Consider the following 23,101-nt stretch of genomic DNA (forward strand, 5'->3'; position numbering starts at 1 on the left):
GGTAAGTTTCTCCCCCTCCCTTAGGCTGGTGCTTCCCTCTTTGAAGAAGTCTAATCTTGGAGGAGAGTCCTTAAATTCCTTCATTATCTATTCTACCTCACCCTAGACTAGGTAGTAGCCGCGATCTCACGCATGCTACTTCCAGTAGTTTACCACTTTCTTTTTTTTTTTTTTTAAAGATTTTATTTATTTATTTGACACAGAGAGAGAGAGAGGAATCACAAGCAGGCAGAGTGGCAGGGAGCGGCAGAGGGAGAAGCAGGCTTCCCGCGGAGCAGGGAGCCCGATGTGAGACTCGATCCCAGGACTCTGGGATCGTGACCTGAGCCGAAGGCAGACGCTTAACGACTGAGCCACCCAGGCACCCCAGTAGTTTACCACTTTCTACGAGGAAGCAATTCTGTATAATTTCCCTGTTCAGATAACTGATGTGGTTTCTGTCTCCTGACTGATACGCCTCCCTTCTTTCCCTTCAAGAATTATCAGGAATCAATACCATACTATCCCAAAGTAACTGCTTTTACTGCTCTGGATGGAGATTACTATACAACTTCTATGGTCTTCAAGAAGATGTCTACTTCTTCCTTTCTTCACACAATCTAGAAGTAGCACATTTTAGACACTATGAGAATCTCCAAAATGTCTAGCCCAATTAAACCTATGGATGACAAGATGAAATTTCTGGTAACAACAAAAATTTACTAAAATGCCTAAATCAAAATGCCATTCACAAAACTGAACAATGTTTGTGTGTGTGTGTGTGTGTGTACACATATATTCAGTGAGTTCAATTCACAGATCATTTATTAATCATGAAGATAATCCTATTTGCTGAAAGGAGAAAATCTGGAGGTTTGGGGGCATAAATCAGATAAACATTACTTAGGCACACACACATTCAAACCTGAAAGCATATACTGAATTCTCACACATTATTTCCCAATATAGTTGTTTCTCAATGTGTCAAATGAAATACTCATTTATTCCTAGACGTTACATGATGACTGGAAATTGTTAAGACAAAACACATTTAATTATTACACATTAGGTATGGTTCAAGACCAGTTTCTGTATAATTTAATTTAGAATTTTTTTTCCATTTTTATTAAGTTTTTAATTTTAATTCCAGTATAGTCATAGTTTTATATTAGTTTCAAGTGTACTAGAATAATTTTTTTAATAGTAAACAAAAAGTGACATTCATAAAAGAGAGGCATATTGTACTAGGACCTAATTTCCATGGGCAGTCCTTCCTTAGCATAAGTTCAAGAAGCGCAACAACTAATTGAACAGGCTCGAGTGGAAGAAAAACTTGTAAATGTAAAACAAAAAATGCCTTAAAAATTTCAGAAATGTAACGTCATACCTTAGAAGCACACCATTATATCTCAAAGACCTTCAAAACTTTATTGAGAATAGCATGAAAGATTTTTTTTCTTTTTTTCCTATGACTAGCTATAAATAAAATTCAGAGTATGGAAATATTTACTCTGATATTTTCTTTCAAGTTAATTTCAATATAATACTCCAGGGAAAAACACATCTAGCTAAACACTGAGTTATAGGTAAGAAGCACTGAGATTTAATGGACATAGAATAAAACTGAATGTGAAAAAAATCTGCTGTGCCTTCCAAAGCCTACCTATTAATACAATGATATATGCTAAGAATCTCTAATCATTATGCTTTTATTTTTAAATCTATAAATAAAACTGTACTAAACTTTCTACCCAAGGGTTGTATAACACACTCGGAAACTGGGGAGGGAGGGAGGAATATTGAAAATGAAAGCCAGAGAAAAATAAAATCGCTATTTCCAATTCTGAACATCCTCTGCTAATTTAAAATGCCATATTACTTATACTACTGTAAAATATAAATCTATCTTTATACTACCACCTAGGAAGAACAGCTTCTTAAAAAGTTGCTATTTTGAAATAATTTTTTTTAGACCTACAGCAAAGATGCATAAATAGTTAAGAGAATTCATATATATCCTTCACCCAGCTATTCTCTAATGTCAACAACTCACATAACCATTGTAATGGCAGACAGTTGGAAGAAATGCAGGCAGGGGGCAAGTTCCACACAACTCCCCACCCCCCAAGAGGAAACTACCCTTAAAAGGAAAAAGACCTTGTCCTGTTATTCTACACCACCCTGAAAGGAGCCCTCCACCCTTTCCCATGTAAACAACTACCTGATAGGTAGATGAGCAGATGGACAAAAACCTGATTGGGCGACAGGTGCATGGAGGGTTAATCAGATTAAAACAGCCCACCAACAACCTCATAAAAACCCTAGACTTAGAAACTCCAACACCAACCCTCTCAGATCCCCTTCCTCTTCAGGAGCTTTGTACTATCGCTCAATAAACTTTGCTTTGCTGCCATCCCCCTTCCTTTCTGGTCTACCTCTTCATTCTTCCAAGCGGCATGACCGAGAACCACGGGCACTAAAGGAAAAGAAATCCTGAAACAATTGTATGATTATCAAAACTAGGAAATTCATATTGGTAGACCACTACTGACTAAACTACAGACCTTATTTGAATTTGCTCACGCCCTTTTTCTATTCCTGTACCCACTTGAGGATCTCACACTGTATTTAGCTCTCCTGTCTCTGTAGCCTCCTCCAATCTGTGACTGGCTCGTACACTTGTCTTTCATGACTTTGACACTTATGATGAATGCTGGTCAGTCATTTTGTAGACTGTCTCTTAGCTGGGGTTTGTCTGATCTTTTCTCACAATTACATTGAGGCTATGCATTTTTGGCCAGAAGACCACGTAAGTGATGTTGAGTCCTTCTCAGTGTATCATATCAAGGTAACTATCTTATTACTGACAATGTTAACTTTCATCACTTGGTTAAAGTAACCAATTACAGTGGGATTCCAATTTCCCTTTGTAATTGATAAACATCTTGAGAGGAGATAGTTTAAGGTTGTTTTAATATACTGATTTTAGCATCCACTAGTGGACCTTGTCTGCAACAGTTATTACTATGGTCTTTGCCTAATGGAGATTTAGTATTTTCCTTATTCTATATTTATTAACTAAAATTCTTCTGCAAGAGGATCCTTTCTTGATAGAGTTACATTTGTATGGACTTATGGGTATTTATTTTGTTCTCTGGGTTATAATCCCATAAAATATATCATTTATTTCATTGCCCCAATTATTCTAGTTTTGGCTACTGAAAGCACCTTCAGGTTGGTTCTCATGTCCTTATGACATGCCCCCATCTATTTTAAGCCCTTTCTTAATTTTTGACATCAAAGATGTTTCAGGTTCAACTTGTACCTTCCCTGCCCCAGTCCTGGAACCCACCACTTCTCCAAGGAGTTCTGGGTTTTTATTAGTGGTATTTAAAAATCATTATCTGAGCTCTGGGTATACACATACTGTTACTAAGAATCTGGGATGTTAGTGGGATGTCACTGCTCCCAGGTCCTTTGAATGACCAGAGCTAGGAAATCTATGTATGCATATTAACCAACATATACACTCATATCTCTATTTCTCTATCTATCTTCATGTATACCAAAAACCATGAGTTGAAATGATATCTCAAGATTCATTCTGGTATTTTCCCTTACTTGTAACTGGGAAAAATCACTTTTATTACCTTGGTCACTGTTATCCTAGACCCTTGAATACATATTATTTACTACCAAATTAAATGAAAATGTACATATTTATGTACCTTATTTTTTTGGCTCAACATAAAGGTAGAGATATGACTGCATAAAAATTAGGTGCCTGGGTGGCACAGATGGTTAAGCGTCTGCCTTCGGCTCAGGTCATGATCCCAGGGTCCTGGGATCAAGTCCCGCATCAGGCTCCCTGCTCCTTGGGAGCCTGCTTCTCCCTCTGCTTCTCTCTCTCTGTGTCTCTCATGAATAAATAAAATAAAATCTTTAAAAAAAAATTATAAATGTCTATTACAAAGAATCAGAAAATGTAAGTAAAAACTGAAAAAATATTTGTAATATAGACAGTATAAAAGTAAAGAACTTGACATAAAAAATAACATGGGGGGTGCCTGGGTGGCTCAGATGGTTAAGCATCTGCCTTCAGCTCAGGTCATGATCTCCAGGTCCTGGGATCGAGCCCCATGTTGGGCTCCCAGCTCAGTGGGGAGTCTGTTTCTTCCTCTCCCTCTGCCCCTCCCCCTGCTTGTGCTCTCTCTCTTAAATGAATAAATAAAAATCTTTAAAAAATAACAACATGGGGCATGAGGATGAGGGGTGGGCAAAATGGGTGAAGGGGATCAAAATGTTCAAAATTCAAGCTATAAAATAAGTCATGGGATGTGATGTACAGCATGGTGACTATTGTTAATAATACTGTATTACATATTTGAAAGTTGTTAAGAGAGTAGATCTTAAAATTTCTCATCACAAGGGAAAAAGTAATTTAATAACTGTGTGTGATGCATTAGACTTACTGTGATGATCATTTAGAAATATATACAAATATCAAATCATTGTTATACGCCATAAACTAATATAATGGTGTATGTCCATTATATCTCAGTTAAGAAAAAAAAAAGAGAATAAGCAATTCATAGACGAACTAAAAAATGGTAAACACGTAACAAGAAAATCAACCTAAAAGGTTTAAAATACAAATTAGGGGTCCCTGGTGGCTCAGTCATTAAGCATCTGCCTTCGGCTCAGGTCATGATCCCAGGGTCCTGGGATTGAACCCTGCATCGGGCTCCCTGCTCAGTGGGAAGCCTGCTTCTCCCTCTCCCACTCCCCCTGCTTGTGTTCCCTCTCTTGCTGTGTCTCTGTCAAATAAATAAATAAAATCTTAAAATAAATAAATAAATAAAATAAAATAAAATACAAATTAAAGTAACAACAGATATCATTTCTTATTAATCATATTGGCAGACAAGAAAAATAATATCCTCAGAGTTAAAGAGGTATAGAGAAACAGCAGAAGAGTAACTGATACAACTTGACTGGAGGACAACATGGTAGAAGTATCCAGATGTAGAACAGGGATAAACTTTCACATGGGGATTTACTTCTAGGAAGTTATCAACAAAGTATAAACACATACAAGCACACACACAGGTGGCAGTTGTAATAAGGTGTCTCTAATAGTAAAAACTGGAAACAATTACACATTATAATGTTTCCAGGCATGACTGTCTTAAAGTTTAACCTGTTTAGGGTTTGCTTAACTTATTAAATCTGTAAATTTATGTCTTTCAGCAAATTTGGGAAAGTTTTCCCATTACTTCTTCAAATACTTTTTCTGACTCATTCTGTTTTCTCTTCCACTGAGATTCCTAAAGGTCTCTTTGAGACCTTTTGAAATTAACCACAGAATACTGCTGAGAGGAATTGAAGAAGGTATAAATAGTGCAATATACCACATTCACATACTGGAAGACAATACTGTTAACATGTCAATTCTCCCCAAATTTATCTATAGATCTAAGGCAATTCCAATCAAAATTCCTGTAGGCTTTCTGCTTTTTTAAGCAAACTGACAAGTAGATTCCAAAATTTTTATCAAACCACAAATGACCGAGGACAGCCAAACCAATTTAACAACAGAACTCAATTGAAGAACTTATGCTACCTAATTTCAGTACTTACTCTAAAGTTAAAGCCATCAGGACAGTGTGGGAGTAATAAATAAACATGGATTAATGAAAGAGGATAGAGGATCTAGAAACAGACCCAACATCTAGGATCAACTGATTTTCAAAAAACGCAATTTAATGGGGGCAAAAAAGAAAAATGCTTTCAACAAATGTTGCTGGAACAACTGAATTTCTGTACATATATTAAAAAACTATTTAAAAATATTTACTTCACATCATACTTGAAAATTAATTCAAACTACAGCATACACCTACATGCAAAAGCTAAAACTGCCAGAAGAAAACACAGGGGGAAAAATCTTTGAAACTTTGGGGTAGGCAAATACTTCTTAGAATACAAAAAGCATAAATGATAAAATAATTGATAAACTGTACCTCATTGAAATCAGAGAACTGTGTTCTCCGAAACACATTGGTAAGGTAACCAAAAGGCAGTCCACAGAATAGGAGATTACTCATTTCCCAGGTGGAAAGGTTTCACACACACTTTTCACAGGTGGAAAGGTTTCTCTATACAAAGTAAAGAGTAGACTCACAGGATAATACACCAAATTGTCTTCCAAAGCTTAAACCAATTTACACTCCACAGCAGGTGCAAAAAACATTCTATATGCTCTAAATCCTCACCAAACTTTGATAATGTCAGACTAAGTTTTCAGTTTGGTAGATAAGAAATGATAGTTCATTTAGCTTTTAATTTACATTTACCTGATTACAAGGCATGGCATCTTTTCATAGGTTTGCTAGCCATTCTTATTTCCTCTCTGTGAAGTGCGTTTCCAATCTTTATGCATTTTTCTTCTCGGCATTTTTTTTTTCAAATATAAATGTGTTTAAGAATCTTTTGTCATTTACCTGTGCTATAAAGACCTTTCCCTCTTTGTGGCTTTACTTTTCACTTTATTGTAAAGATATTTTTGACTACAGAAGTTTGTAATTTTAGTGTAGTTGAATAATTCATCTTTTTTATTGTCTGGTTAGGCTGTCACCTGTTTACAGAATGATGCTCCAAGGCCATGTTTTCCTGTGGCATCATTTTAAAGTATTATGGTTTTAGCATTCATATTTAAACAAATCCACATAGTTTTGTGGGATTTTTTTGTTTTTGTTTTGTTTTGGGGGTGTTGGCTATAATGGGCATTAGGGATAAAATTTTATTATTCTTCTGTGGTAACTACACCAGTTACCAAAAATTCTATCCTTTATTTCACTGATCTACAATGCTAGATCTGTATAAAATCAAATTTCTATGTCAATTTAGAACCATTTCTGTGCTATTCTGTTCTATGGATAAGACTTTTGGTCTGTCCTGCAACAAGATAATACCATATTAATTACTATAAATTTATAACTTTTGATCTCTCCACCTTGTTCTTCTTTATAAGTGTCCTGGCTTGGGGCGCCTGCGTGGGGCAGCCAGTTAGGCATCCAACTCTTGGTTTCAGCTCAGGTTGTGATTTCCCAGTTGTGGGATCGAGCCCCACGTCAAGCCCTGGGACGGGCTCCGCAAGCTCAGCGCAGAGTCTACTTGGGATTCCCGCTCTCCCTCTGCTTCTGCCCCTCCCCTCTGCACAGTCGTGCCCCTCTGCATGCACACACGCGCTCTAATAAATAAATATTTAAAAAAGCAAAAAAGAAGTGTCCTGGCTTTTATTAGCTCGTTGCTGTGTCCCATAAATATGAGAATCAGCTTGTTAAGTTCAGTAAAGAAAACAACAAAGATCTTGTTGGTGTTTTGTTTGGAATTGTATGAATTTATAAAAATTGCCATTCTGATTATATTGAGGACTCCAATCCATAAAACTATCTCCTTATTTACTTAGGTCTTTAAAAATGCTTTTTAATAAAATTAATTTTTTTCTATAAAAGTCTTGCATATTCTTTAAGTTAATGCCTAGGTATTTTATATTTTTACAGTACTTCATAGGTTGACTTTTTTATAATTTTATACTTCAAAAGACTATAAATTAGGACTAAAAGGGTTAATATTTATAAAGTCTAAAATAGTGACTGGTATATATGTGTTTATTGAATAAAACAAAATAAATCTAATATTCCATTTATCTCTGGTATGTTAATTTTAGAATACTTTTGACTAGCTATTAAAAGAATGATGTTGAGATTTTTTATTGTGTTTATGTGAGATTTACATATTAATTTGGGAATAACAGATATTCACCACATGGAATCATCCATCGAAGAACTACATATTCAAATTTTTATTTCCCTCCGTAAAATATTATAATTTCCTCCATATTTCTTAAATTTATTCTTAGCTCTGGGACTTCCTTTAGATGCCATAATTATTGAGATTTTAATATTTTAATTTAAAATGTAAACATTACACGAATATCCATTCACTGTTAAAAAAAAATCTTTTAAACAAACAAGTGTTTCTAGTAAATCCCCCAATTCCTTTAATTATTGGGTAAGTTGGGTATTTTTTGGCATCTACATTCTTTCTATGCTAAATGCCTAACAGCAGTCTTACTCAGGCTGGTTGGTTTGTTTTTTCCTCCTGGCTTCTGGGGTCTTATTAGTTTGATGAGTCTTTTAAAAAATCTTTATTTTCTACATTTTCTATTTTGTTCACTAGTAGAAAACCTACTGAATTTTGAGTATTTGTCTTGTTGATTAACCATCTGGATACCCTTGAGTGATAAGATCTATTTCTGGTTTTAAAAGCATTACTACTGGGTCGCCTGGGTGGTTCAGTCAGTTAATCATCTGCCTTCTACTCAGGTCATGATCTCAGGGTCCTGGGATCCAGCCCTGCCCCACTGGGTCACCCTCCTCTGGCTCTGTGCTCAGTGGGGAGTCTGCCTGTCCCTCTGCTCCCCCCCCCAATCTGTGTTCTCTTGCTCTCTCTCAAATAAATAAAATCTTTTTTAAAAAAAGTAAATAAAAGCATTACTACCATGTCTACTATGTTAAAAAGCTACTGGAAGGGGGATAAGGGTAGAAGCTGGAAGGCTTGGCAGTAACCTTATGAGAAATGAAGTTAGTCAACCAGGGTGATAACAGTAAAGGTAGTAAGAAGTAGCTGAATTTTTTATGTATTTTAAAGGCAGAGTCAGTAACATTCCTGATGGATTCGATGTTTGTTTGTTTTGTAGAGACTAGCCCTGTCTTTGACAGTTTCTCTTTGCAGATACAATGTGATTCCAAATTTCAACTTCTAAATCACACAAAAATCAGTGCTACTGTACTTTAAGTAGTGTTAAGAGCCCAGGCAGCCACCAAGCCACCTCTATGGAGCCCCAGGGCTCTGCAGAACATAATTTGAAAACCGAAAGCAGAAGGAAAGAACTTTATATTTATTGATTTCGTACAAGCATTCAGGTCCTCTAGTGGCCTGGGTGGCACCAAAAAGTTCAGCAGCTCTTGCTGTATGATCACAGATGCCAAAGTGTAAAGCAATAACATAGACCTAGGCATCTGCCCATTTAATAGAGTCCTAGAAATTGTGTGTTCTAAGGACATGGCAGGGAATCTACAGATAAGTGCACAAGATATTTCTGTTCACTTCCTACTGTTAAATGTTTTTGTTCACTTCTTCCTAAAAGGCTTTTTTTTAAGGGGGGGAGGGGCAGAGGGAGATAGAATCTTAAGCAGGTTCCACACCTAGCCCACGCTTGATCTCACAACCCTGAGGTGAAATCAAGAGTCTGATGCTTAACCAACTGAGCCAGCCAGGTGCCCCTTACTGAAAGGCTTTATGAGATAACTATCACAACTTCTTTTTTTTTTTTTTAAAGATTTTATTTATTTGACAGAGAGAGACACAGCGAGAGAGGGAACACAAGCAAGTGGAGTGGGAGAGGGAGAAGCAGGCTTCCTGCGGAGCAGGGAGCCCGATGTGGGGCTTGATCCCAGGACCCTGGGATCATGACCTGAGCCGAAGGCAGCCGCCCAACCGACTGAGCCACCCAGGCGCCCCACTATCACAATTTCTGCAGCTTCTGTGTGTGTGTGTGTGTGTGTGTGTGTGTGTGTGTGTGCGCGCATTTTTTTAAGTAATCTCTGCGCCCAACGTGCGGCTCAAACTCATGAACCTGATATCAATAATCACATGCTCTACTGACTGAGCCAGCCAGGAGCCCCAAGTTTTGCAGTTTTTGAAGGGATGAGATGTTCTCCATTGTCCCTTTCTGATATCAGATTGTTTGAACTTACAGAATTAAATATATTAATTACAGTGACACTGAAACGCACATATATTAAGACACACAAATGTGAAAAAACCATTCTGCAGAGCTATCAGAAAACTTCAGGTCAAGGTTATTTAAAAACTAGAATGTCCTATGCAAAAAGAAAAAGGGGGGTTGCTACTGGCAATACAATGCTAATACTTGTCACTGAATCTGCTACTCAGGCAGCCCAGTGATAAGAAATCAAGGAAGTTAAAAATTGAAATAAAATTGAAAACTGAATTTAGGTAATTAATATATACATTAGATGGTTGTCAGGGTCTTATGCCAATGTCATATTATATTCTAGACCAAAAAATTGTCATAATGCCTTTGTACTATATTCCTAGAAGGATATAGATCTCAAACTACCACAGATGTGACATTTAGCTACTGAAATAAATTCAACATAATACATGTCCACAAAGCTAGATATGTGTAGAGAATGAATTTTACAGAAACAACTGTAGCCTGGTAAGTTGATATGAGGTACCCATAAGGAAGGATGGTAGAAAAATACTCTATAAAGATGCTCAGCTTCTATATATAAGACTGATGAATCACTGACCTCTACCTCTGAAACTAATAATACATTATATGTTAATTAATTGAATTTAAATAAAAAATAAAAAAATAAAGATGCCCAGCTTCAAACATATGGCATGGCTATGGACTACTGGAGCCTATAGGAGCAGACAGAAAAATGGCATAGAGCAATCAAAATAAGATAGTCAAGTTCACATGGCAGCAATAAACACAAGCACTCTATAGTAATAATAATAAAGTAATAATTCCATAGAACCCTGTAATTTTGATAGAAGTGGCCTTAGAAATAACCTTGTCCAATTTACCTGTTCTATGGAAGAGGAATCTAAAACAAAGTAGTGAATTAACCAAAAAACAACTGCAAATTAAAGTTATTTTTGGATAACAAGGATGGCATTACATCACCAAACAGTCTGTAATGAAAGTGTCAGATCTCAGTTAAAAAATGATAAAGCTGTTACACAACATAAATTATTTACAAGAAAAACAAAGGAGTACTGAAAATTTCCATTTGATCTTAGTTTGTTGATGTGGTTAAAATAGGAAACAAAGTGATAAGCATATAGAAATTTATCCCATTACAAATAAATAATTACAAAAATACTCAGTGTTTTATTTAAACATGTATATAATAATGTGGCCAAAGAACAGTGTATTTTTACATAAATCCTCTAGGAACTAATAGGTTTTACCACAAACAGAATCAGCATGTGTTGTAGAACAGAATTTCCTGGGCTTTGGGGGGAAAAAATGCATCCGGATTCAAATCCCTTACAAGACAGATAATTTAAAGAAGTTGCTAATTTTTTGTAACAGTTCACTCATATAGAAAATGTTGATAGTAATACCTATCTCATAAGGTTCTTAAGAAGATTTTTAAAAGTAGTATATACACTATAAATGTCCTAGCAAACAGCTCAGCTGTTTTCTTTCCTTATTCTTCTATAAGCATTTCTTGTAACATTAACATATACTAACCTTCAGCTAAAACTTAAATGCTGGGCACTTTTCTAGGTGCTTTGCATACACTCATTTACCTAATCCTCACAATAACTCTGTGAGGTAGGTGCTATTATTATCCCCATTTTTAAGTTAAAGAAACTGAGCCAGGAAGCATTTAAGGCTACACAGCTACTGAGTGGAAATGTCAAGATTCCACCCCAAGCAATCCAGAATAATAAAATTCCAATAAAAAAGCTGAACTACCTAAAGAATTAGCTCTGAGAGTGATATAAATGTCACTTATTCACTCAGATTAGTTCCCATTATCTCTTCCATTTTAAACATAAAGAAAATTATAATATATATTATGCATTAAGGTAGTTTAATGACCAGAACTACCACAGAACACTCAATTTAAAATAACTAAAGGATTCCCTATTCTAATGGGTGTCTCTACTCTGCCTACACATGAAAATTACATGTGCAGTTTTAAAAATCAAACAGACACCCAAACCCCACCCCTGATTGTCTGAATAAGAACTCCAGGGTACAGATCATTTTAAAACACTCTACATAAGATTTTAGCGCACAGGCAGAGCAAAGAATTACTTTTCTAAACACAGAAGGTGTAGTGGCAATGCAAGACAAGTGGCATCTGGAACCAGGATGATTTCAAAGGTAAAATTCCACATGAGAAGTGGGGGTAAAGAACATGAAATGCTGAGTCAGTGCAATGAGAAGGATGAATGAATGAGGTGGACAGTGGAGTAAGAACACAGGAAGGCAGGAAAAGCAGGGAAAACACAACAGCAGGGAAAGCAAACACAAATGCAGTAGTTCAGCAACACAATCTGATGTCTTGTTTGTGAACAGTGAAAATAGCCATTTTTTGTCATTGCTTATCCTTGTAAATGGCATGATGTGTTCCTCATCATTGTTGCTACTTTTATTCATTACGTGCAAATACCACTAGTTTTGTAATTAATTGCAATTCAGTGACTTTGTCCTAATCTTGCTGATAAAACATTTGAGATTTGGCTTAACTTTCTTACCTTAAAATTTAGGAAATAAATTCATTACAAAATCAACCTCAACCAATACTAATATATTCATCAAATATATATGCATGGTTAGAAAGCACATGAAGTACTGGAGAAACATTTTCATGACAGTAGGTTACAACAAAATAAAATCAAACATAGTACATTGTGCCAGGAAGTATAAAACTCTAAAATATAAGTTTCATAGAATTAAAACATTCCTAAAGTAGCGTCTGAGGCCTCTTTCCATTTGGTGGTATTACAGCTAAACAGATAATCAAGATGAATATAACTCTGTTGTTTTAAAAATTATAATAACAGATAAGCAACTTATTCCAACAAACTCTTAAGAGTTCTTATCCATTTTTATTTTAGTGACTTTTTTTGAGAATTGAAACTGTGGATCTTTTTCCCAGAAGAGACACACAAATCATAGAAACACTGCATTTTCCAAAATGTAACATCAGAGAAATCATAAACCTTGGCCAGCTGAAGAATCCGGCATTACAGGATTTCTAAAGACCCACTGTGGGAGAAGATTCATTTTCTCGCCTTGAAATATTTCACACTATAGATGCAAGCCATTTCATAAGTCTGGAGATGTCGATCTTGTACATGTTTATATCTCCAGGGCACCAGCACATCCCCAATGGGTGAGTCAACAGATGTTCATATTTACAGGTGACCTGGTACTTGCTGACGTCCCCCTCTTTTTTGGAGCACCGCTCCTGAATCTTACTTGCTTATAACATAAGACAACTATGTGAAATGGTGAAAAGGACCTGATTTAAAGTTGCAAAATAGGTATTCAAGTCCAGGCTTAGCAGTAGCATCTTAATACATTTAACCTATGCCCTCAATTTACTGTCTACATGAAGAAAGTTTAATCTCACAAAGCTCTGGTGAGCACTGGGCAAATGTTCAGGTTCCTCCTCTGTTAAATGTTAACAGTAATAGTAACTATCTGATAGGATTAGAAGATTAAATAAGATACTATCCAAGGGCGCCTGGGGGGCTCAGTCGGTTAAGCGTCTGCCTTCAGCCCAGGTCATGATCCCGGGGCCCTGGGATCGAGCCCCGCATCGGGCTCCCTGCTCACTGGGGAGCCTGCTTCTCCCTCTCCCTGCAGCTCCCCCTGCTTGTGTACTCTCTGTCAAATAAATAAAGTCTTAAAAAAAAATAAGATACTATACGTAAAGGACACAGCAAAATGCCTGGCACAGAGTAAATGCTCAATAATCAGCTATTATTAATGTGCCTCCTCTTGTGCTCGGTGCTGGATAAAACAGCTGTCTTATAAAACAGCAGGGTTATAAGAGATATGCAAGGAGTTGAGTAAAAAGTGTGTTCAATGAATGGTAGTCCCTCTTTCCATTTCTGATAAAGAAGAGGGAACTGGGACACACACGAGTCAGTGACATGCTGAATGGAAGCCTGGAGAGGCTGTCCATCTCCTCCCCTCCACAACGGAAGTACTCATCTGCCCCCAAGCTCGTGGGGGTGTCGTGGCTGACAAGTTTCAGCTGAGTCTCTCTGTGGGGTTTGTGCTAGGATGGAGAGAGCTGCTCATCCAAGGTCACACCCCCTATCCAGGGCACCGCGCTGAATGTACAACACAGGGATATGAAGGCTAAGCCCTTTGCCCCAATTCAAGGACAACTTTGAAGGGCAATCCCAGTTCCAGAGTTCCCTGGGATAAACTGAAGCTTTCTAAGCAACTGAAATGCTATTCAATGTTTCCCTCTGCCCAATCCTGCTTCTTTCACTCCCTAAAAGTATTGATCCCAAGAATACTCCTGCACACAAATCTCAGAGTCCACTGCCTAGGGAAATGGCTTATGCTACTTGTCCAAAGTCAAAAAGCTAATGAAAGGTCAAATGGGATTTACCACAGATGTGCCAGCATAATTCCACAATTATAAAACGAGGAAGAAGAGACCAAAGGAAAGAATGAACCAGGGGTGCCTGGGTGGTGCAGTTGGTTAATCATCCAACTCTTGGTTTCAGCTCAGGTCATGATCTCAGGATAGTGAGAATGAGCCCCGCATCGGATTCTGCACTCAGCCTGGAGTCTGTTTGAGATTCTCTCTCCCTCTCTCCCTCCTACTCGTGCTCTCTCTCTAAAATAAACAAATCTTAAAAAAAAAAAAAAAGAATGAAGCAAAAGACCTATAGATAACATTATAAATGCTACCCTAAAATATCCTAAGAGTGTCTCATTTGTGGATCAAAATAAAAATGAAGAGTGATCTCTATTGAAGTCGAGTTGAAATAAGAGAGTGTCCATCCCTACAAGAAGAGGAAGATGAAAAGGTCATGAAGGTGAATTTCCTGGGATGCTCTCTATTTCACTTCAGAAGCAGAGACTAACTGGACCAAAAGGGGCTTTGAACACAGAATAGTTCTTTATTTTATACAAGAAGAAACTGCAACTCAGACTGAGGGTACACAGAAAGAGTGGCCTAGTGTAGGCTTTTTAAATTTCCAGAGTCCTTCAGCTTTGTCTTCAATGTGTGATTTTGACATTTTATGTAAAGTGTACCTCCCACAAAAGATTCATATATATTCAAATATATGCATGAAATGCATTATGAAACTACGCATGACTTTTGAATTAGGCATCAGTGTCACTCTTCCCTCCTATCAAGGTGGATAACTGGGAACTGACTACATTATAAGTATTCACAGAACAGAATGGCTTTACAAGGAAGGTTAGAATTCACTATCTATACCTCTGGCTACATTAGCAATTAACTTTCATCAAATATTGTATCTTAATGGCCTTATCTCAAAATGAGGATAATAATTATTATCTCATTCAATAGGATGCCATGAAGACTAAATATTTAATGGTCGCAATGCATTCTAAATGCCACATAAACAAATAACATAGCAATACATACAGTGACTTCTAGCAGGTTAACATTGTAGCAGGTTAATATTACACATAACTGATCAAAAAGAGCCTAAGAAAGGCACAAATACATTTAGACATCTGTTTCCAATCATGAGAGCAAGATTTAAACTGATAAATATTTTATATTATTAAAATAAAATAGGGTAACCACAATAAGTGAGGAAAATATCAAGGACATTTTACACTTTTTTTTTTAAAGATTTTATTTATTTATTTGAAAGAGAGAGAGATAGCGAGAGGGAGAGAGATAGCGAGAGGGAGAGAGAGCACGAGCAGGGGAAGAGGGAGAAGCAGGCTCCCTGCCGAGCAGGGAGCCTGATGCGGGGCCTGATCCCAGGATACTGGGATCATGACCTGAGCCGAAGGCAGACGCTTAACCGACTGAGCCACCCAGGCGCCCCATTTTACACATTTTAAACTGGTTCTAAAAAGTACTGTATCATTCGTTTTTAATTTTTTCAAGTAGGCTCCATGACATGAGACTCGAACTCACAACCCTGAGATCAAAACCCGAGCTAAGAACAAGAGTCGGACACTTAACTGACTGAGCCACCCAGGCACCCCGGATTTCTGACATTTAAAGGAAAGTCTGTCATGTATTATTTTTTTTTGGATGATGGTGGATATCAAGTAGTTATGGTAAATATTCTATTGCATATATTTATAAGAATAGTATTTTATTTTTAAATGTCAATATTCACACTATCCTCCAAATTACATCTTTTGCAAATGTTTAAACTTACTAATGAAAAGTTTTAGCTGTTAACATAAAAACATGCGAGGAATCAGATATTTCTTGATCCTCATTAGAGAGATGGTAAGCAAAAAAAAAAAGAAAAATTGAAAGTCACCAGACTACTGCATCAGGCTAAAGTTTCATTAACCTCTAATATTCTAATGTCAAGACTCTACGTAAGAAGCTACATACATAAATCCTAGGGTGTCTACATTGGCATAGAAAGGTGAGCCTTCTGTAGAGTGGGTGAGATTTGAGCAGGGTTTTATGCCTGAAAGGCAGGGAACCTGCAGAACCTGAGAAAAGATAAAGATGCTAGAGGTAAGATGGAGGGGCTGCACCGGGCAGGCCTGCGCCGGAGAGGGAGAGCAGATGTACACAGGTGGAAAATGCAAAGGGCATGGGTTTTCAGGTCCCAAGAAGCTTGAGTTCAAGTTGAGATTTTACTACATTTTGGCTGAGCTACTTTGAAGAAGTCTTAATTTCTCTTTTAAGGATCAAATGAGGGGATAGAAAACTCTTCTTAAATTATGAACTAGTAGCACAGGTTAGTCAGTAAGCCCTTCTCAAGGAGGAGCCCTTAAACACTAGCAGTGTGTGGAATGGTCAAAGCACCAGCTCTGGAACCAAAAGACTGTGTTGAAACAAAACCTGCCATTTCCTGAAGGTATGATCTCAGCCAGGGTCACCAAACCTCTCTGTGCCCAGTTAGCCTTATGTGTCAAATAGAGATAACTAGGGTGCCCAATTTATAGGGTTATTATGAAGATTAAGTGAGTTAATGTATGTAAAAGAGCTTAAAATCATGTTCAAAGAATTATTTATTGCTGTTGGTGGTGGTATTGTCATTATTACTCTCTGATTCTCAATGTCAAATAGGGATCAGGAGAATACCAACGACTAATAAGTATTTGATTAAGAATCTAAAAAAAAGGGGCGCCTGGGTGGCTCAGTTGGTTAAGCAACTGCCTTCGGCTCAGGTCATGATCCTGGAGTCACTGGATCGAGTCCCGCATCGGGCTCCCTGCTTGGCAGGGAGTCTGCTTCTCTTTCTGACCCTCCCCCCTCTCATGCTCTCTCTCTCTCTCTCATTCTCTCTTTCAAATAAATAAATAAAATCTTAAAAAAAAAAAAAAGAGAAGCAGGGGTGGGGACAGGCAGCTAAATCTATAGGAGGGTTTTAATAATAAAAGCTACTAATATGGCTCCATGATTTCACAGCAGAAGTATGTGACAATGATCCAGGGAAGTTTCCTGCTGTTGTAACTAGCAAAGTAACACATCATATATCTTTTTCCCTTGCTAAAGGGCCCAAAACCCCAAAGCACATTGCAATTTGTTCTATAAAGAATACTTTGTGATATATTCAGTGGACTATATTTGGTCCTTATAATGACAGAACTTGTTAGAAATAATTTTGCAATACGGTAGGAATATTTTGACCTTACCTAAAGGAGTTCTAACACTGAACTACCAGAAGACATTATAAAATACCCGTAACCTGTTATTAACATACCAAGCACAGAATACAAGTCAGCAGGACCACACAAGCTCTCTGAACTCCGACTGTAACTAATCCACCCCCGCTCCTGACTTTTCAAACCACATTCAGGACATAATGCATAGTTTTATAGAAATTATTTTAGAAATTAGATGTTTGCGCTAAAATCCTGACTGAAATGTGCGAACACAAAGATCAGAAATGTGTTAAGAAAAGCATTTTCAAGATCATGTTTTAAATTTTAAAAAGTTTGGGTACTACACCCAAAGGGTGATGTACCAGACAGACTGTACTGCTTCCTGACTGCATGTCAGCATTCTGTCGAGGCTAAAACTCAGCATATGTATTCTGAGGTTTTGTTAACAAAAAATATGTATTGAAACTAAAAATCAGCATTAGGAATTTTATAACTTACAAGTATGTCTGGCCAGTGAGTAGTTGGATCCACCACTAGTCAAGCCAAATCCCTCAGGAATTTGACTAGAGCTTCGAGGTCTGGTCAACAATTTAGGAGGTTCAATTTCAGCACCAAATTCAGCTCCTATTACTCCTAGTAAAACAATAGCAGTAGCTTGCTTCCGTCTTTCCTCATAAGATGTGGAAATCTTTTTCATTTGTGGGATACTTGATAAGCAACCTGAAAACCAAAACATAAGTTAAAAAAATATCAATACACAAAAGACATATAATAATAAAAAAATTTCAAGATTACTCTTTCAGGAAAGAACAGTCTTTTCAACAAATGGCACTGAGGTGACTGGTTATCCAACTACAAAAGGATGAATTTGGGCTTCCACCTTTCACTACACAAAAAAATCAACTCAAAACAGATTCACAGTACTAGTAGATGTAAAAGCCGAAACAAAATAACTTGCAGAAGAAAACAGAGAGATGTAACTTCATGATCTTGGGGTAGGCAATGATTTTGTAGATAAGATACCAAAAGCACAAGCAATTTAAAAAATTTCTTTAATCGGATTTCATTGATATTATGAACTTTTACACTTAAAATGACAGATTCAAGAAAGTAAAAAGACCATGCAGAGACTCAAAGAAAATACTGTCAATGATATATCTATAAAGGATTGTATCCAGAATATATGAGGGACTCTTACAACTCAATAATAAAAAAGCACAACTTTTAAAATGGGTAAACACTTTGAACAGATATTCGACATATGATGATATATGAATGGCCAATATGCATATCAAAGATCCTTAACATCACTGGTCATTAGGAAAATGCAAATCAAAACCATAATGAGATACCACTTTGCATCCACTAGAATGGCTGCAATAAAAAGGATTATAAAATGTGCTGTTAAGTATGAACAGAAAATGAATCCAGTGCAGGTGGAAATGTAAAAAGGTACAACTACTTTAGAAAACAGTTTGGCAGTTACTTACTCAGTTTGGTTTTCTATTTCTTCCTGAGTCATTTCTTTCTTTCTTTCTTTTTTTTTTTTAAAGATTTTACTTATTTATTTGGCAGAGAAAGACACAGCGAGGGAGGGAACACAAGCAGGGGGAGTGGGAGAAACAGGCTTCCTGTGGAGCAGGGAGCCCGATGCAGGACTTGATCCCAGGACCCTGGGATCATGACCCGAGCTGAAGGCAGACGCCTAATGACTGAGCCACCCAGGTGCCCATTCTTGAGTCATTTCTGATAGCTTGCAGTTTTAAAGGGATTACCTATTTAATCTGAGTTTTTTTAATTTATTGGTGTGAGATTATTTGCAGTATTCTCTACGATGAAAGTATTTCAAATGTATCATTGCTATGGATCCTTCTAAATATTATTTGTGCCTTCCCTAATATTACTTTTCATGCTTTTCTTGATCAGTTTTGCTAGAAATATATATTTTACTAGATTTAAAAAAAAATACTTTGTTGGGGCACCTGGGTGGCTCAGTTGGTTGCGCATCTGACTCTCGGTTTCAGTTCAGGTCATGATCTCAGGGTCATGAGATCAAGCCCCTGTATTAGGCTCCACACTCAGCAGGCAGCCTGCTTGAGATTCTTTCTCCCTCTGCCCATGACCCACCACCCCCCGCACACTCTTTCTCTAAAATTAAAAAAATAAAATAAGTACTCTGGTTTTGATCTTATTTCATTTCTTTCTATTTTACCAACTTCTGTTGTTATTTTTATTATTTCTCCTTCTACTTTATGTTTTCTATCAGTTCTTTTTGTTTCTAGGTTTATTTATTTATTTATTTTTAAGTAAACTCTACACCCAACAGGCTTGAATTCATAACCCAGAGATCAAGAGTTGCATTCTCCACCCACTGAGTCATCTAAGCACCCCTGTTTTGTTTCCAGGTTCTTAGGATAAACACAACTCACTTATTTTCATAACCTATTATGGTTTACGTTGCCACAGAGTTAACATCCATTTTCCTCTCCTTTAATAACACAACTTCAATTTTAACTGAGTAGTGATATACTCACATCCTTTCAGGGTCCTTTCAAGAAATGGCAAAGCCATAGCCTAGCTCCTGGCTTTAAGCTTTATTCATGATATATTTTAAGTCCTCTTTAGCTCACAGGAGCCAAAAGCATACTTCTGGAAAGGAGCTAAGGGTTTCAGCCCAGATCATTTCTATTTTATTACTTGTCCACAGAGATATCTATCTTTCTGGAGACTAGCTATGTCTCTTCAGGTTTTCTGTTTGTATATTTTATCCATCATGGCTATGTATTTGGTACAGAGAAATTTAAAAAGTGAACTTCTGGAAACATGTTCATTGGAGGTCAGCTTTCTAGTCTTTCTAGTCATCCATCCAGCTTCTCTGGGCCCTTTCAGTACTTTGTCTCTATATTAATTAAATCAATATAGCAAAGGGCCCTCAGAGCTCAGTATGCCAACTAAGAAATTAACAGCAGGGACCTCTGAATGCTTTTAGATGTTTTGTTTTATTTTGTCTCTTCATTTGTCATTCTATACTAACTGGAGGTAAGGCAAGGGAATGACAACACAGGAGGCTACAGGGTACCACCACATCAACAGGGACTTTTGCAGGGCAAGCTGACGACTTTTAACTTTTGGTTAATGGTAAGGTATCGAATAATTTTGTGTAAGGTGGCGCTATCAGATTTATTCACTGTTAGAAAGATCATGATAGTGGCAGTAGGATGGCAGATTATGAGGTAAAACAAGATGCATCCAGTAGAACCAAAAGAAGACTCCTGCAGTGATCAGGTGAAAAACAGTAAGTACCAGTGGTGGTAGAAATTCATTCATTCTGACATCAGTTACTCGGTCTCAATATAAGAACTGAAGATCTGGTGTGTTCATGGCATTATACTAGACGTGAAAAGAGATGTGAAAAGCAAGTTCACTGTCCTCTTTGAACTTAAAGGCTACTAAATAAGAATCAGAAATAGGTTACAGAATCAATGAGAAGATTATGAACTGAGAGAACGGTATGTTTAAGAACCTCAAGCATGAAGTAATTTGTTGACTTCTATTTCAAGGAGAGGTAATTGGGTTGGAAGCCTAGGAGGTGAGAGAAAGATAGAAAACAGGCAAGGGAGGCAGGCAAGGGCCAGACCGCAGATGGCATCACAGATCCTATTCACATTTCAATTCTTATCCTATAAAAAATAGGAAGATACTCAAGGTAGGATTTAAGCCAGAGAATGATATAATTAGATTCAGGAGTTCAGAAGGATATCGTAGAAATCAAAGTGAGAGATTAAGATTAGTTTGGTTTGGGGATGTAAATAGGAGATGCAGAGAAGTGGATATCTTTAAGATCCATGGTGAGTCCTGGGTTAAGCTGATGGAAACACTGCAGATTTTAGATGTCATGCTTCAAGTTCTTAACAAAATTAACTAAGACAAAATCAGAACAAAAAGTAAAATAGTAAAAATTAGTAATAATTTTAGCAAAAGTTAACTAAAACAAGAATAAAACAAAGCAAAAGAAACCCTTTCAAGGTAAGTAGGTAGGTATGGCCTTTCTAGAAGCTTAATAAAAAAAACACCTAGAGCGCAAAGCTTTTTAGTATAAACTTTAAATTGCATTTATTTAGCTGTGCTGAAAGGCAGAATGGATGTGAGCAAGCAGACCTAGTTGAGCCTATGAAAAGGAAATGGCAGGATATTACAAAGAATTTAACAGTTGGAAAGGAATAATTGTGTAAGAAAGAGGCATGAAAGTTTATTTGGAAAATAAAAGTTTGGTTCAACTGAGTACAAAAAAAAAGATTTGTTGTTGCTGCTGTAGTTTCTTAACTTCTGCATATCATACTTTGTTTAAAAAAAAAAAGTTCTGAAAATGTGCCATTAGTTTTCATGCAGTGTACAGAAAGACAAAATCCAAAATGAGTCCACAGAGAATACACTGATCTTTAAAAATGTTGTAACTGTTTCATATAAAATTTTAGTTATTATTAATTTCCCTAATTTATTTTTTAATAGTATATTTCAAACCACTTGCAGGCTGCTTTACAAGGATATTCCTCCAATGTTAATAAAATTATTTTATCACTTCCAAGGTCATGATAAGTCATATTTCATGAATTCACATTTCTTACAAAAAGCCTCAATTAAAATGTTCAAAAATATTTAACATTCAGAAATATCTTCTAATCAGATCCCACAGTATGCAATTCTCTCTCTTCATGGTTTTTTTTCTAGTTTTTTAAAAGTAAAGAAACATTAGCAAGAGTCTTAGTGTGTATGTGCAATGACAGATTCCAAGTATGCCACTGATCTGTCATAGTTCCAATAACGAAAGTGGGGGAGAAACCTACAAGCTTAACCATACTAAGAAGAAACAAAATCAATAACCACTGCCTCTGTGTTTAGGAGGATGAAAATGAACCCAAATTCTAGAGAAAGTGATATTTAACAGTTTGAGAATCTGTATCTCAGTACATGCATTTAAACCCAACTTTGGGTACGAAGAACACACAGGGGCAGAGCTCTGCGCAGCTGCAGCTAGATTCATGCAGTATACATTTCACTCTTTCCATAGTGGTCGTGAAACAGGAAGCAAATCAGGCTCCCCTCCCCCCATGTCTCAGCAAGAGCATGCTCCATAACAATAGTTCAAAGGAAAGCTCTATTCTGCAGTTGCACTGATTGTTCTGTCAGCTGACCTCTGCAGAAGGGAATTGCTAACCGCTGCCTTGCTCCTTAGCTGACAAATGAATGATCGCAGCTCCATCTATTTTCACTATGGCTGCCTCTAGCCCAGGTGCTCAGACAGAGAGCCCGGTGTGACATCTTAGATCAAGATGAATTGGCACAAACTCCTGATCCAAGATTGTTTTATACCATTTAATTTAGTTTCTTCCCCTGCTTGGATGAGCACAGCTCTGGTTATGGATTTCTATTCTAATGTACTGAAGCAGGCCCTGAAAGAAGCCAATGAAGCAGCTGCTGGAGCAAGGGACTGCAGGGATACTGATCAATAGGCAAGGCATTGACCCCAGCCGTTCAGCCTGTGCAACGGCCACTGCTTGAAGGGGGAGGGGGGCCCAGAGCACACATGGGCTGCTTCCAGTAGGAAATTAAACAACAGGGGCATTTGGAGAGCTCCGCCTCCACCCCTGGTCCCCCACCTTCCCTATGTTCCTTTTGTTTAATTAC

General features: G+C 37.2%; 1 protein-coding gene across 3 annotated transcripts in view; it reads right to left on the minus strand.

Moving 5' to 3' along the window:
• The window catches only part of WDR7 (WD repeat domain 7), a 316,799-nt gene that overhangs the window by 124,723 nt on the left and 168,975 nt on the right, over nucleotides 1-23,101 (minus strand). For all 3 annotated transcript variants that reach the window (XM_078060265.1, XM_078060266.1, XM_078060264.1), the window contains one exon: nucleotides 17,915-18,136. In XM_078060265.1, the coding sequence (XP_077916391.1) occupies nucleotides 17,915-18,136 (222 nt within the window). The remainder of the gene's footprint in view (nucleotides 1-17,914; nucleotides 18,137-23,101) is intronic.

Source organism: Halichoerus grypus, chromosome 13 (assembly GCF_964656455.1).
Source record: "Halichoerus grypus chromosome 13, mHalGry1.hap1.1, whole genome shotgun sequence".
NCBI lineage: Eukaryota > Metazoa > Chordata > Mammalia > Carnivora > Phocidae > Halichoerus > Halichoerus grypus.